This window comes from Gossypium arboreum, chromosome 2, assembly GCF_025698485.1.
Source record: "Gossypium arboreum isolate Shixiya-1 chromosome 2, ASM2569848v2, whole genome shotgun sequence".
NCBI lineage: Eukaryota > Viridiplantae > Streptophyta > Magnoliopsida > Malvales > Malvaceae > Gossypium > Gossypium arboreum.
The window spans coordinates 25,377,658-25,393,901 of NC_069071.1; the positions used below are offsets into that span (position 1 = coordinate 25,377,658).

Genomic DNA, 16,244 nt, shown 5'->3' on the forward strand with positions numbered 1-16,244 from the left:
TGTTGCAATGAGAAGCACTTTCAAGCTGCCAAACGAGTGTTTAGATATATCAAGGGTACTTTAAGCCATGAGATGCTATTTAACAAGGCTGAAAGTTTGAAGTTTGTTGGATACACAGATAATGACTGGGCTGGTTCAAGTGATGATATGAAAAGCACCTCTGGATATGCTTTTACCCTTGGCTCAACCACGTTTTGTTGGAGCTCAAGGAAACAATCAATGGTGGTTCAATCAACAGCAGAAGCTGAATATGTTGCAGCTGCCAATGCTGTAAATCAAGCCATTTGGCTAAGAAAAATTCTAGCTGATCTTAACCTACATCAAAGGGAAGCAACATAGATCTTTTGTGATAACAAGTCTGCTGTTGCAATTGCAAAGAATCCTGTCTTCTATGGTAGAACGAAGCACTTCAGCATCAAATTACATGTGATAAGGGAGATGGAACAAGCTCAAGAGGTGGAGCTGATTCATTGCAATTCAGAAGAACAAGTTGCTGATATCTTCACAAAGGCCATTGGTGTGTCAAGATTTATAAGACTGAAAAAGTAGCTAGGTGTTACAAGCATGGAAACTAAGGAGAAGTGTTGAAGTTAGTTCCCATGCAACACATACAGCTCATGCAAATTCATGCACGTAAGAATTTATGCACATATGTTGCCCGGGTAAAGTACGTGCAACTGAAGATGTTAATATGCTAATGCTACTGTTTCATCTCAGTTTCATTTTGTTACTTTTTTTTAACAATGTTTTTTGTAATTTAGTTCATTTTGAATGACAAATTAATGTAACTTGATGGTCAAAGAGCTGGTTAGCAAAATCACCTAGTCCCTATGTAACTAGTGGAGTTAGGTAATATTTAGGTGATGAATTTGTTGATTTTTTGACCAGCTAATGTCTGGTATATGTAATGGCTTTGAGCCAAAGTTTCTTTTGAATGAAATCATCAGATTTTACTTCCATATGCTCCACTTCTCTTTGCCTTCAAAATTCTGTTCTCTATTCCTGTAAGAAGCTCAAAGCTTGAATTTTTCAGCATTTTTCCTTCATTCTTTATCCGGGTATAATACACACTGTTAAAGTCCAGATTGAAGTTCTTACTTCATCCGATTAAAATGTGCCAAATCTCCAACATCATTTTATGATAGTTGATTTTTACAGGCTATTACAATTAAAAATCCCCTCGTCCTGTCAAAGATACACCAGATGTACAGAGTTGGTTATTTAAAGGTATGCATGGTAAAAACTTTATTTATGAGTCTCACTCTCGTCTTTAATCATGTAACTCTTGCTTTTGATTGTTTCTTTCGAGATGTTGTTTTGGCAAGGGTATTAGATGAGGCCACAGCTGCCAGTCTCAATTCTATAATTCATTCAAACAATGCTATTGTAAGATTTTTAGTGTCTGTTGTTAAATACATGTGCCTTTTTGTTTTCTTTTGCACTAATTGCAATAATGTGTTGTAGGTTATTTCTATATTGAAGGATGATAGCACCTTCATTCAGGAATTGTTTGCTAGGTTGAGATTACCCACCACATCTGCTGAATCAAAGAAAAATTTGACTGTTGACATTGGTCTGGAGTTTTATTTTTCATTTGGTATATGAATTTTTGTTGTTCAAGGTTCTTTTCATGGGTTATGGTTTAGTCTGTTTGATTTGTGCCTGCAATAATTTTTCAGCTTATTCTTTCAATAGGTATATTTCTATCTGTAAATGCATACTATCTAACCTGCAAACTTGTTGTGCTGTTGTTTTTTCTCTGTTTATTTTTATTTTTAGTTCAATGTTGTGTTCTTTACTTAAATTAAAACATTAAATGCTTCTCTCATTGATAACTTAGGTCCTGGCTTAGAGGGTGTGATTACAAACAAAAATACATGCACTCTCAAATATGATTCAGGTTGAATTTTTTACCATCTTAATCACAAACATTTGCAATTTGCTAAAATCAAGCCAACACACAAGACGCCTATTATGTTCGTCCAAACTTGGAATAAACCCTTGCTGTGATTATGATACAATTAACCTCTTTTTTTTTTTTGGAAAAAAGAAATGAGTCTGATTTTACTTGTATGCTTCTCAGCTTGAAACCCTCACCCGTTTTTTGTTTTTTTTTCTCCTAGTACTAATTGTATGCAATTCTTTATTTTGGGTATAGTTTTTAGTTATAGTATGTATTTAGTATTTAAAGATAAAGATATACACTGTTTCTATATGTAAAAGTAGGTTTCTCAACTTCCCAATGAAAAAGAGATAGTTTATGGAGCATTGGACAAATGGGTAGCTTGAGAGACTGAGTTGCCATTGATTGTAGCTGCAAAAGCTTTACAATTTTTCAAGAAGGGGAGCCAATGGTTGCGTGTTATTCAAGTATATTCAGTCTATTGGTATTCTTACTTTGTATTTTCCAGCTTCTAAAATACATTCATTGATGCAGGAAAGCTTTATATGTTCAATAATTTTCCATTAATATATATTATATTAAAATAGCCTTGTAGTATCATATTTGATTCTGTAGAATACTCTCCGTCAGTATTTTAAAGGAACCTTAATGCTATTTTTCGTGAATAGATACTTTCAATCAGTATTCTTTGTGAAGTTTGGCACATGTAAAAATGAAGTTGCATGAGGGTTTGTGATTACATGCATTAAAACTATATTATTCATTTTACTTTTACATATGATTCTTATATTATACACGTTAAGAAGCATAAATAAATTAATGAAATATGTTAAATATATATATATATATATACACACACAATATAACAATTCATTAGTTCTTTTGTTGTATTTCAACATCTGTCTATGAGTAAAAATATTTGAGACAAGATATTCTTTAAATTACTCTTTTAAATTATTCTTTAAGTAACCTATAGATTATGATATATATGCTAAATTATTTGTTTCACTAATAATATTCTAACACATTAAATATGCATTATATTTTAAAAATAATAAAGTAGGTTTTATATTATTTTTATTAATTCATATTTTAGTTATTGTTATATTAAGAATATTATTAAATTATATATTATTATTGTTAAATTATATTTAATAATAAATTTATTAAAATATGATTAAATTATGTATTATTGTTTTTATTAAATTATATTTAATAATAATCTCATCTTTTAATAAAATTTCTATTGAGGGTACTCGATAATTTCGATTTCCTTTTTATATTATTACAACTCTATTCCATTTAACCAAACACAATAACATTATTACAGTTCTATTTCATTCTATTCAATCAAATAATTAAATTACTATTATAATTTTATTTTATTACAATTTACTCCATTATAATTTTATTCTATTACAATTCTATTATATATTTTTTTCTCTTGTCATTTGCACCTTCTCTTACCTGGGAAAGAAATCACACGTGTGGAACAGAAAAATCAAAGCCTACTTGCTCAAAGTCCAAAGGAAGAGAAGGCGGCAGCGGCAGAAGCAGAAATATACGAATGTTTGCTTGTAAGTCTCTTTTCAGGTACGCTTCTTTTACTTCACCCTCTGTTTCTTTACTAACTTTCGCTCTAAAATTGCTTATAGTAATTTTCTTTTCGAAAGGAAGTGAAAAGTTAGATTGGGTTTTTTTCATTTTCCACAGGTTTGCTTTCAAATCTTACATTCTTCTTTTAGTTATACCTGATTCCTGTCTGCCAAGCAGTTTATGTATGCACTATTTTTTTTTTCCAATTCAAGCAGTTGTTTTTGTTTCAATATGTTAGGCACTGTAAAGTTCAAAGGATTTTAAAAGAAACACCGATGAATATGAAACATGAAGCTTTCAATCGCCGAAAGCCTTTCATTTTTTAAAAAATACTATGGTAATTCAGTATTAATTATCTATGCAGAGTTGACCGTTTGTTGAAGCTCACAAATACTTATGTCAAATCGAAGCCGGATAACTATTTTCAGGTTTTTATCTTAAAGAATTTGTGTTAAGACTTAAGAGCATCACGATTTCAAAGATTTCCCCCCTTTAAACTTTGTTTTAATACTCATTTTAAATGTTTATGTAAGGTAGTGTAATCATCTTAAGTCATAAGGCCTTATTGCTAGCACTTGAATTGAATACTGCCCTTTGATTCTTCCATGTCACCAGTATGTTTGTTTTGGTTGTTGTGGCTCAGTTTGTATAGGCGTCTTTTTTTAGAGTGAAGTTATAATTCGTGTGTGTATTTTAAAATAAAATCAAGTAAACTTTGTATTATATGTCATAGCTTTGTAAGACTCAAACAGTGCTCCAAATCTAGATGGAGTGATCACACAAAATGGCAACCTCGGTAGCTATTCAAGTTCATTTCCTTATATCAGCATTGTGATTCTCTTCTTCCCATCCCAAGTATGTTAGCTTGATCTTTTGTGTTCTATTTGTTAAGGACTATGAAGTACTTTACTGCATTTGAACGAAATATTAAACTTTTGGTCACCAATGAAGTCTATGCTTGGTCACTGGATTGAATAGGTATAAGGCCCCATTTTGAGTTTGGAAAGGTAAAAAGAAATTTTGTCTTATTTTAAAGCAAATATTTTTTCCCTGAAATTAGTAGCTCAGTCTGAATTATGCTATTTGAGTTCTTATGTTATGCTACAGAGTCAGGAAAAGGTATCTGGATGTATTCTTTCTTTTCCACCTAACTGCTAAAATTGAATCGACCATAGACGTGATAGAGTTGAAGTGGATAGAATCTTACAAGGTTGTCAGGTTCATTAAAGTAATACCAACTTGCTTGCAGGGGCTATATTCGAATAAAAAATTGAGCCTTGATTTGAGGATAGGTGGGGTGAAAGATAAGCTCAGCACGATGGACAGGAGGAAAAGAACGATAGGTACTCCTTATGGAAACCAGTATGTACTCAAGCTAGTTCCCTTGAAGGTATTTCTTGTTTGTGAAACTAGTCAAAATACATGATGTTTTTCTCTATCATATCCTTTTTTGATAAAGGTCATCTTATTCATATGTACATATGTTTTAAAGGTTAGGCTTTATCTCTCTCCATTGTTGATGTAATCATACATTTGTTTGTTGGTCTTAGTAAAAGTATTTTAGAAAATATCAAATGCTTGACTTCAGGTAAATTTCTAATCAGTTTCTAATCAGGTTTGGAAACGTCCTTTACATTTTTGTTACTTGTGTTGCTGTATATGGTTTTCTACAATCCAGCAGCTATGGGAGCTTTATACTTCTTAGCAGTAGATTGGCTTGGTAGTTGGATCTTTTTTTGGTTTATATCATATTCTATGTGGCCTGTAAAGTCTTTTATGTTAATTTGCAGAGCCTGTGGTGAAGGATGTCGGGGTTGAGTCAGAAATTGGAAGTCAAATGCAAGAAGTAAATGAGTCGATGATTGAAGTTAAGGATGCAACTGTCAGTCCTAAAGCCTTGGAGGATGATATTGAAGATGAAGCATCAAAAGAAAATCCAGTGCTTTCAGCTGCAAAGCACTCACTTTCTGTTGAGGTAAAGTTTAGTTGGTTAACATGTTAAATTTTCTTGCCTTTCTGATGCACATTACAGCTGTTAGTCCTTGCCCTAGAAGAGGATTGAACAATTAATACCTCTTGTTATCTCTGTTGAGTTTCAATAACTTTTGGTCCTGAAGAAAATGATTCTAAAGTAGAACTTCCTTTTAGGAATTACGTACTACAAGCTTTTGGAGCTTCTTTTATTCTATTGATAGCTCCCACATTAGCTTTTTGTTCATGCATGATGTTTGCATCTACTCTAGGCCTTTGACTTTTCTTTTTGTTTCTTTTTTCCCACATAGTAAGCTTCAATTTTTTGCCCTATTTTTCTCTATGCTTGATAAACAGGTTGGTGCCTCCGTGATTCAATTTGTCAGAGGAAAAGAGTATGAAGCTCAGCATCTAAACATTACAAATCCTTAGATTTATTTTAATTCTTTTAAAATTATATTATATTCTCTACAGTGGATCTACAAAGGAAAAGATTGAAAAGGAGACAGGAGTTCAGATTATCCTTCCGTCATCAAAGCAGGAGGATGCTATTAGTAAAATTTTGTTTTTTAATTCCTTAAAATACTTTTTTTGGTTATATCACATTTCTTATACAATTTTAACCTGAGCAATGCCAAACTTATCTGGTTATAAAAATTTTACTCGTATGATTTTAAAACTTCTCTTGAACCTTAACTAGGATTTTTACTTTATATTTGAATGGTTCTTAACATGGTATGAGAGCACATTGGATCTGTGGTCCAGAGCTCAAATCACCACTATTGTGTTGGAAATTCAATTCAGCATAAAGCATGTGGTGGGCCTGCTAATGTCCATGCCTTCATGGTGTTGGCAAATAAAAACTTTTCTTGAACCCCATGTACAGCTTATGCCTTTAGGTTGAATGGCCCTTGACATATGAAATGTGAAATTAATTCCAATGGTTTATTTTTCCCTGAATGGTTATTGCATGCAGTTATTGAAGGCACTTCAGCTGTTAGCGTAGCTAAAGCTTCAAAAGAGATACAGCATATAATTAATGAGGTTAGTCAGCTATTTTCCTGTATTTTATGATGCTATGTTTATAAATATTTAGTCAACATGAGACAGTTCTGGCAATCGATATCTTGTTTCCATTAGGAACTTGATGACTGGTAGCCGATAATGAATAACCTTTTCTGGGTTCGTTGTTTCCATAATACAGGCGGTTAAGAATCCAAGTCTAGATTACTCTCATTTTGTGTCTCTTCCATTAGCTATACACCCCGAGCTGGTTGCAAAGCTCTTCAACTTTCAGAACTCAATATTAGGAATCAGTGATGCTAATGCGGGTGAGAATCTAGAAGGCAACTCCAATGGAGATGGTTCTGAAGGTGATGCTCAGGATGAGCATCTAGATAAAGGATCTGCTGTGGCAGTTGAACTTAAAGTTGCCAATGACATGGAAAGTGTTAAGGTGGATGTAAGAGGCATACCTCTTGTTAGTTATGCACCTAAAGAGCCTAAAGACTCAAAGTCTTCTAGTTTATCAGGCAAGCGATCAATCTGGTTCTTTGATGCTTCCCCTTCTTCTAAAATTTCCATTTAGATATATTAGAACTCTATACGCATAGATAGCATGATATGCCTTGCATATGCACATATACATGCATAAACCTTTATCGTCATTGCAAGTATTAGTACTGAATCTTTTGTCAAGGACCTCTGAAAATTTCATGTTTGGAAGGTTTGGAACCATTGCACTTCATGTTGAGTTTGAATAAATAAATATTCTCTGAATAATGAATCCCCAAGATTCAGGGGTTGTAAGCCACAGTCATGGAACAAGACGCTGCTGCCTGCAATTGCAAGAACTTTGTGATTGATTATTAAGTTGCAATACCTTTATTTTAGCATTCTAAGCATTTTCCTCTTATTGCTTTAACAAACCTTGCTGATATATATTGGACTTGACAGACTTGAGAATCGAAAAGTCCATATTTATTAAACCTAAAACATTTCACCTGACGGTGCTCATGTTGAAGTTGTGGAACAAAGAACGAGTTAATTTAGCAACTGAGGTATTGAAGGTAAATCTCTTGCATCGAATGATCAGTTCGATATTGGCCAATTCCAGAATTGCTTGATGTATAATGTTTTGTTTTTTCCACACAGAGTATCTCCCCAAAAGTGATGGATGCCTTGGATAATCGACCTCTGTTTGTAAGACTTAAGGGTCTGGTAAGTTCATTGTAGCCCTGATATTCTGACACTTGCTTGCTTAATATGTGATTTTTAGCCCTGATATTCTGACACTTGCTTGCTTAATATGTGATTTTTACTTGTGAATGAGCTAATACTGTTCAAGCCTGTTAGTCTGCAAACTCGGACAGCATTGACTCTTTCATAAATTTCCTTTAAGATATTGATAAGCATGCTTGGGTTTAATTGATTGCATACCATTGGAGAACTTATTATCTGAACTGTAAGAATAAAAAATTGGGTTTCTTAGCGGTTGTTCAAGGTTCAACTCATCACCCTGGAGAGCGATTGCAGTAAATCAAAAGTACTCTTGCCTAGTTTTCAATTAGCTAATTGAGTCATCCTATTATGACTGTAATTTACTGCTAGGCTCTAGTTTACAGCCTTTTCTTTAATTTGGTTAACTAGTTACAAATAATTTTAATTAGGCCAGACTGCCGGAAAGAGGGAGCTGCTTTCATTTATTTTGCATTGTATTTTAGGGGCATTTTATAGGACACATGGACACACTTCTTGAGTTAAAATCTTTCTACCTTCACAGGATTGCATGAGAGGTTCTTTGGATAAAGCCCGTGTTGTCTATGCTCCTGTAGAAGAAATTGGCAGTGAAAATCGACTTTCACGTGCCTGTCGTATCCTTTTTTATTTCTTCCAGTTTATAATATTTCCTTTCTTTTGATTCTGCACTTGGAAATACAAGAACAATAATCATGTTCCCAATTTTTGTTGAAGTTTAAACTTTTCTGTCAATTTCTCTGTTGGTTTCCTTATCATTTCTTAGAAGTTATTATTGATGCTTTTGTTGAGGCTGGGCTTGTTCTAGAGCGAGATATCAGACATGAATTCAAGGTAAGACTTTTGGCCTTATGTGTGTTTTTTCTTTGTTCTTTTTTCCTGTAGTATTAAAAGCTTGTGCTATCTGTGTAGTTATTAGTTGAGATGTTCTCGGTATTAATGAATGAACAGCAATGCTGTTTTTTGAATTTCAAATAAGTTTGAATGAGTCCTTGCTACACTTTTATTTGTTGAGATATTTTAGTGTTGATTGTTTATTAGTTGAGATTTTAATGTTGAATACTTCACGAATTTAGGAGAAAATCTTTGGGTTTCCACTTGTAAATAAAGCCTTCACCTGATCATTAATCAATGTAACTGTGTTCTCTTCATTTGTTTATTTGATCTTCTTTACTCAGAACGAGGTATGCCTTATTTGTTTGCTCAAATCTACCAGCATAAAGAGATTTTTGTCTACCCTTCAATCCTAGATTCACCTTTTTGGCATGCTCTGCTCTTCATTTCCTTCAATTCGACCTCATTCACTTGATACTTGTTTACTGATATCAATCTGTAAAATGTGAGGAAACAATATTTAATTACACCTATGTATGGTAAAGTAAAGCCTACTGTATGAATGAATAGTAACGCGATATGTCATTGAGCCTTGGTCTGTGTTACAATGTTCTCTCTAGAAAAGCTCCAGAAAGATGAACATAGGTAAAAGGTGCATATCACCATGGATTGACCTTGAAAAAACCTGCAAAGTGTAAAACTCTTCTTACATGACAGGGACCATAGCACTCATCTATACCCCTCCCCCCCACATCCCTCAAGGTCAGTCTATGGGTTCTGCTTTGCCTCGGGTCAGGTCTGATTGTTTTCCTCCCTCAAGAAACGATCCTCTAAATCATAAAGACAGGCACCTTCTCTTAAATGTATACCTTTAGATTTGTATGTCAAACACTGGACGACAAACTTAGTTTGCTGCAAATCTAGTTAAGACTATTGTGAGGGAAGGAAATAGATCAAAAAGAAAGGGAAAAGAATCATATCTAGAAGTCAATATATGCTTGTGTGCCTTGTATGAAGCAATGTTTAGTTGGTTTTTTAGTTTCATTTTATTTTCCTTTCCTTCTGGTCTCAAAAATATTAATGTTGTATCTGTTGTTAAATTTCAGTTGCATGCCACTGTGATGAATGCGAAGCATCGGAAAAGGTGCCACCCCATTTCCGTAATAATGTTTATTTATTGTTATAAGTAGCAGTGCTGTGCAACCTCGTGATTGTGCCTTCCCTAATTTATTTATTTATTTATTTGGGGTGTAACTGTTCAGGAGGAAAAATCGGAAGGTAAAGTCCGATTTCTTCAACGCATGTGGCATTTTCAAGCAGTTTGGATCGGAGGAATGGGGCGAGTATCACATCCGGGAGGCTCATCTTTCTCAAAGATTCAAGTATGATGAGAATGGTTATTATCATTGTTGTGCTTCAATCCCCTTCCCTGAAAACATGCAAGTCGACTGATTCCTTTGTTAATCCAAATATTAGAGATAGAGATGTTTGTTTTGGTGCTGTTTCATGTTTATACATAGTTTAAACAAAAGAGAAAAAATCTGAGAAATATAATGGAAGACACTTTCCTAATTGATATGGCAAAGTAGGGATGGGGAGTGGTTGAAGATTTCATGTTGCATTTGTCACAGTCACGCCAAATATCCGAAGGGTACGCGGGGTACTTCAATCTCACAGTGTGGGCTGTATAAGTGTGGGTGTTGCATGCCCCAATAAGTCGGTTTTGAAGGGAGAGGGTCAAGACCCACAGCTCACGAGCCAAGTGACGGTGACAAGGTCATTATGAGATTATTTCGCCAAACCCTCGAAGGGTAGGCTAAGTTGCTTCTTGAAGGAAAGGAATGTAAAACAAAGCTCGTGCTATATTTCACATCGGGAAGAAAAGGAAAGGTCTTGCTATGAAAGTGTGAGCACTACACACCCCAATAACCTGGTTGTGTGGGAAAAAAGATAATGACCACACATGACACTTGAGGCCACGATCATCCAGATAAGATGGGGCTAAGGGTTGAAGGTTTGTTGGAGTTGATCAAGATTTGTAGGGTCATAGATTTGATCATGTTGTTTTGAGGAATTCATTTGTTTCATCACTAAAAAAAAGGGGTCCAGAGAATTTCGCATCAAGTCCCCATTAACCAGGGTCCATTCAAGTTAGAAGCGCCAATCAGGCTGGGGCTGGGGCTGGGTCTGGTGCGGTGAGATATTAATCTGGGTGATAACCAAGGGTGTTTCTTTACTAAAGCTAAAATCAGTATATATGGGAATTATTGTCTCTCTGGCCCCATGGCTGAAAGAATTAATACTGCTAAATAAGTCATTACTCATCCTCAACTATCAAAGTATAGGATGGTCACTATCAGCTCTAAATGTTGAATTGATAGAATTAAATTAGATACGATTACATAATATGAATATAACATACTAAAATGCTCACGTCTTAAAATCTATATAGTGAGAAAATTGTTAATATATTAAGATTCATATATTGAGCATAATGCTAGGGCAATTGAAATGTTGTGGCAATTCTCAAAGAATAAATGGGGAGGATTTGTACTGTTGAATGATAAATGTTGGAATTAGTCAGGTTTTATTTTTATATCATAATAATGCCATGACAAAATCTTGATCATTCTACTGTTTAGGGATTCACTACTATAGTCTACTTTTTTCGAAGCCAGACTTAAGCTATCATTATGAGTTTTTGTATGTCTACAAAACTCAAGAATGATATCCAGACTATTCTTCCTTTCTCTGTACAAATCACAACTTCTACGCCTAGAGTGTTGCGAATATTCATTCGAATACTCGTTTGTATCAACCAATAATAATTCAGTTTATTTAATCTTTTCAGAATTAAATCAGATCTAACAATTTACCATACAATCATTTATGTCTAGAGGTTGCATGCATGCATTTAAAATAACCACAAATCGAATGAAACAGTAATCTACTCAAAATCAGACCATGGGCATTAAAGATAATAAAAATTCACCCAATAATTCCAATCCAGCGAGATTTAGCTCATGGATTGGACATTCAAATCCAAAATAAAACCATTCAGCATTATCATTCAAGTTTATGAATCACAAAGTTCAAATTAGAAAATAAAGGTAGAACTGTAGGAAGCTCTCGCTACTCCAGCTTTCACTTTAATATTGAAATTTGATGCAAAACCCAAGGCAGATATCTCTTCCCCTTTCTTGTGTTTGTGGTTTTTTGCTCTGTAAGCTGCTACCATCTCCTTTCTTTTCTTTGAAATTTTTCACGAGAATTAGATGCACAGAAAAATTGCTTTCCAATTCCTCTCTCCCTCAAAATCTTCATCCCCTTGTATCTTTTCTCTTTCCTCCTTTATAGGGTAGATCCCTCCCTCTTAGTACACACATTTTGTTTCCTATTTTTTATGGTGATTTATCTAGTACAAGTATAACTAGCTGAGAGTGACGTGGACTGAGTGCTGCATCATTTTCCTGGAATTGTCATGGCATTCTTGTTGGCAATCTAACCAACATTTTTCTATAGCAATATTTCACTTCCTTCATTTTCTTTCTCCTTTCTCTCTTCTCTTCTTCATCTTGCACTTGCTGCCAACAATAACCAACACTTTTCTTCCCCAGTAACAAATAATGACATTTATAGCATAAACCAAGCTTTTTCATGCGATGTTCTAAAAATACCCTAAAAATGCAAACATATTTACTTAATTACAAACAATTAATTCAATCTAGAGAATTGAAATATAACTCTTTTCAAGAGTTATCACACCTCCAAACCTGAATTATTGCTTGTCCTCAAGCAAAATATGTATGAGTATGTATGAATGCATGAATTTGCCATAACACATAGTTACCATATATACTGCTAAACCATTTGACGTACATTCTATACCTCCATTTTTAGCAGTCTTCTATTTAAAAAAAAATATTCAAGTTTTGTAGGTTTGTTTAGTAAGCGACGTGTAGAAAATGTTACCTAAAAATAAAAATTCCTAAATATTCATGCAATCCTGACTATAGTAAATACCTCCTAATGCACTTAGGTTATCTTTCTTCTAAACTCAGTTTCTCTATTCTCATTTATTCTATCATTTCAAAACTTTAATTACAAATATTTTTTCTTTTAGGGAATTCATCTGTCACATGGTTTCTTTACTTGACAATCTCAATGGAGCATACACTAGATTTCCTGGTATTACATCATGCCACAATTTGAATGTAACTCACTCATGAAACTAAGGCTTTTAACTAAAAAGATGGATGGAGCAAACAACTATCTCTTTAGCTAGTCAGCCTATTACTATAGTGGAGTGTCCCTCAACTGTATTTTTTATTTTCCTATTTTTACTCACTCTTATTTGAACTTGTTTTTCTGGTCAATAATACGATGGAGCAAACAAATTATTACTGATCTACTCAACATTTTCAAACATTTGAGTGATTCTTATCATTTTGTCATGATATTCATTATTACACACTATCGGTTTATTGAATTTAAGTTTAAAAATCCTAAATGTATTAAAAGAAACCTACTATAGACTAATTACAATTATAAATAGGGCATTCTACTTTTAGGAATAAATTTTCACACAATTATCCTAAACTAAACATACATATTAACCCATCACAATTTTCTATTTTTATCGAAGAGTTATTATCCTCATCGAATATCATAGATAACAATATACTTGTCATAGTTTGACAGTTACTTGGCATTTGTTGTAATGGAAAAATGAATAAAAAAATGCATGAATATTGAAACATATATCTACTGTATTCTATATTTATAGCATAACACACCCCCAAATTTAAGGGATGCATTATCCTCAATGCATGAACAATGAAACATATCAAAATGCAAAAATAACAACTTACAAATAAAAAAATGTAATGACAACCAAATAGGAATGCATGAAACAAATAAAATGAAAAAGATGCAAATGAAAATAAAAACAAAAGCTTGGAAGGAATTTGGGTTACTCTAATTGGGTTGAGTCGATTTTCTGGTAATGCGTTTGTAGCATTGCTTCCTTTCCACTTCAGTAGCATCATCTCGAACTGATTTCAAAGCAACTTGCTTGTAGCGCTTCCTTTTGAGCTGGTTAACTGGCACCTCTGCTTCATCATCAGTATCTAATTTTCTGAGATCATCAACCAGTTGATGAATCACACGCTCTTGCTCAGTCATAGGTGTAATGGATTTCGGTGTAGTGATAGTTGTAGCAGGTGTAGAAGTTTGAGTCATATCAGCTTTATCCTTATTAGATTCAATATGTACGAATTCAGTTTTCTCCTCCTCTCTCTCTTTTTCTATGTTCTTATTCCCTGCAGTGGTTTCTTCATCTTCATCATCATCATCTTCTGGTTACAACAACAATTCTTTAGGAAAAATAGAGAATGTAGGCATAGGTCGGGTAAAGTTATTTTTAAGAGATTTCTTAAGTTGTCTGACATATCCCTAAAATAGAGCCATTTCTTCTTGAGCTCGATCAAGATCAGTGACTAACCTCAATTGTTGTTTTTCCATCAGTCCCTACTCTTGTTGTGGGGTATTGATAATCGTTGTTTGCTATCCTCTCCAGAATTTCATATTTCTCATTAAATGATTTATTGAGCAAAGTCCTATTGGCAGATATGTCAACCGCTATCCTTGTATGCACATTCAATCCATTGTAAAACATTTCCATTTGCGTCTATTATTGAAAACCATGCATTGGGCATTTTCTAATTAACTCATTGAATCACTCCCATGCTTCATATAATGTTTCATCCTCAGGTTACCGAAAGGACGTAATATCATTCCTCAATTTGGCATTCATGTTTAGAGGATTATATCTTAGCAAAAACCTCAAACAAAATTCATTCCAAAATGCCACCGTACTTGACGGTAATGCATTTAACCATGCACTGGCATAATCTCGCAATGAATAAGGGAATAAAATCAGTCTCAAGGCATCTTTAGGAATACCCTGCTGCCTAAATGAATCGCAGACTTCCAAAAAGAGTCTTAAGTGCAATTGTGGATCTTCAGTAGGCAATCCACTAAATTGCCCTACATTTTGTAACATTTGAAACATTATCGGCTTTAACTTGAAATGTTGGGCTTGAATTTGCGGCTTGACAATTCTTGGATTTAGATCATCCAAGATCAGTACTACATGTTCTTTGATAGGTTTGTCTCTCTCATCTATTATTCGAGGAATATCAACATCCCTTCCATTTTGATGTAATGACTCTTCTCTTACCTGATCATTTCTAATTCTTTCCATTCCTCACAATTATTTTCTTATTCTTCTTAAGGTTCTCTCAATTTCTGGATCAAAAGAATACTCTTCAAGTGCAGCAATATCTCTACTCATGCACCAACAAAAATCTTGAAAAACAAAAATCAAAACAACTAATTAAACTAAACTAAAAAATTAAAGAGGTAATAACAAACCAAATTTTCACCAGTATTACCGATCCTCGGCAATGGCGTAAAAAACTTGTCGCGTGTGAATGTGTAATGCGAATGTGCAAGTATACATGTCAAATCAAGTAATAAAGTGATGATGAGTATCATGTCCACAGGGACCGGAATTGATTAAAAAATGATTATGCTATTACTATGAATTTAACTAATTAAACTGTGCAAAAGAAACAGATGACAAATTGATGAAGAGAATTAATGAATGGATTAATAAAATCAATTATGAATGAAAAAATATTAGGACAACTGAAATGCTGTGACAATTCTCAAGAATAAGTGGGAAGGATTTGTACTATTGAATGATAAAGGTTGGAATTACTCAGGTTGTATTTTTATATCATAATAATGCCATGGAAAAATCTTAACCATTCTACTCAAGGATTCACTACTGCAGTCTGCTTCTTTTAAGAGCCAAACTTTAAACTATCATTTTGAATTTTTATATGTCTACAGAAACTGAAGAATGATATCCAGATTGTTCTTTCTTTCCCTATACATATTACAACTTCTATGTCTAGAGTGCCGGAAATATTTTTTTGAATACTCGTTTGTATCAACTGATAATAATCCAATTTATTTAATCTTTTCAGAATTAAATTAGATCTAACAACATACCATACAATCATCTATGTCTAGAGCTTGCATGCATGCATTTAAAAAAATAAAAAAATCAAATGAAACAATAATATACTGAAAATCAGACCATAGGCATTAAAGATAGTAAAAATTCACCCAAATAATTCCAACCCAATGAGATTTAGCTCATGGATTGGACATTCAAATCCAAAATAAAACCATTCAACATCATTATTCAAGTTTACGAATCACAAAGTTCAAATAAGAAAATAAAGGCAGAACTGCAGGAAGCTCTCGTTGCTCTAGCTTTCACTTTAATACTGAAATTTGATGCAAAACCCAGGGCAGATTTCACTTCCCTTTCCTTGCGTTTGTGATTTTTTTCTCTGTAAGCTGCTACCCTCCTCCCTTTCTCTAAAATTTTCCACGAGAATTCGATGCAGAGAAAAACTGCTCTCTAATTCCTCTCTCCTCCAAAATCCTCATCCCCTTGTGTCTTTTCTCTTTCCTCCTTTATAGGGTAGGTCCTTCCCTCTCAGTACACACCTTTTGCTTCCTCTTTTTCAGGGTGGTTTATCTGGTACAAGTATATCTGCTTGATAGTGACGTGGACTGAATGCCACGTCATCTTCCTAGAATTGCC

At 33.8% G+C, this 16,244-nt stretch overlaps 1 protein-coding gene and 1 non-coding gene across 2 annotated transcripts; both read left to right on the forward strand.

Annotated features, from left to right (window-relative positions):
* The first annotated feature begins 3,355 nt into the window (after nt 1-3,355).
* On the forward strand, nt 3,356-10,132 carry LOC108467302 (uncharacterized). Its single transcript, XM_017767924.2, is given in 15 exon segments — nt 3,356-3,496; nt 3,864-3,927; nt 4,749-4,844; nt 4,847-4,889; nt 5,290-5,474; nt 5,828-5,865; nt 5,945-6,024; nt 6,447-6,514; nt 6,675-7,002; nt 7,427-7,539; nt 7,625-7,690; nt 8,253-8,343; nt 8,493-8,560; nt 9,667-9,704; nt 9,823-10,132. Coding segments are annotated over 15 exon segments (1,494 nt in total). The 5' UTR covers nt 3,356-3,470; the 3' UTR covers nt 10,013-10,132.
* Nucleotides 10,133-14,259: 4,127 nt separating this feature from the next.
* LOC128289767 (small nucleolar RNA R71) lies at nt 14,260-14,366 on the forward strand. The gene has a single exon (XR_008279412.1). It is a non-coding gene; the product is annotated as a small nucleolar RNA R71 (small nucleolar RNA).
* The last annotated feature ends 1,878 nt before the right edge of the window (nt 14,367-16,244 follow it).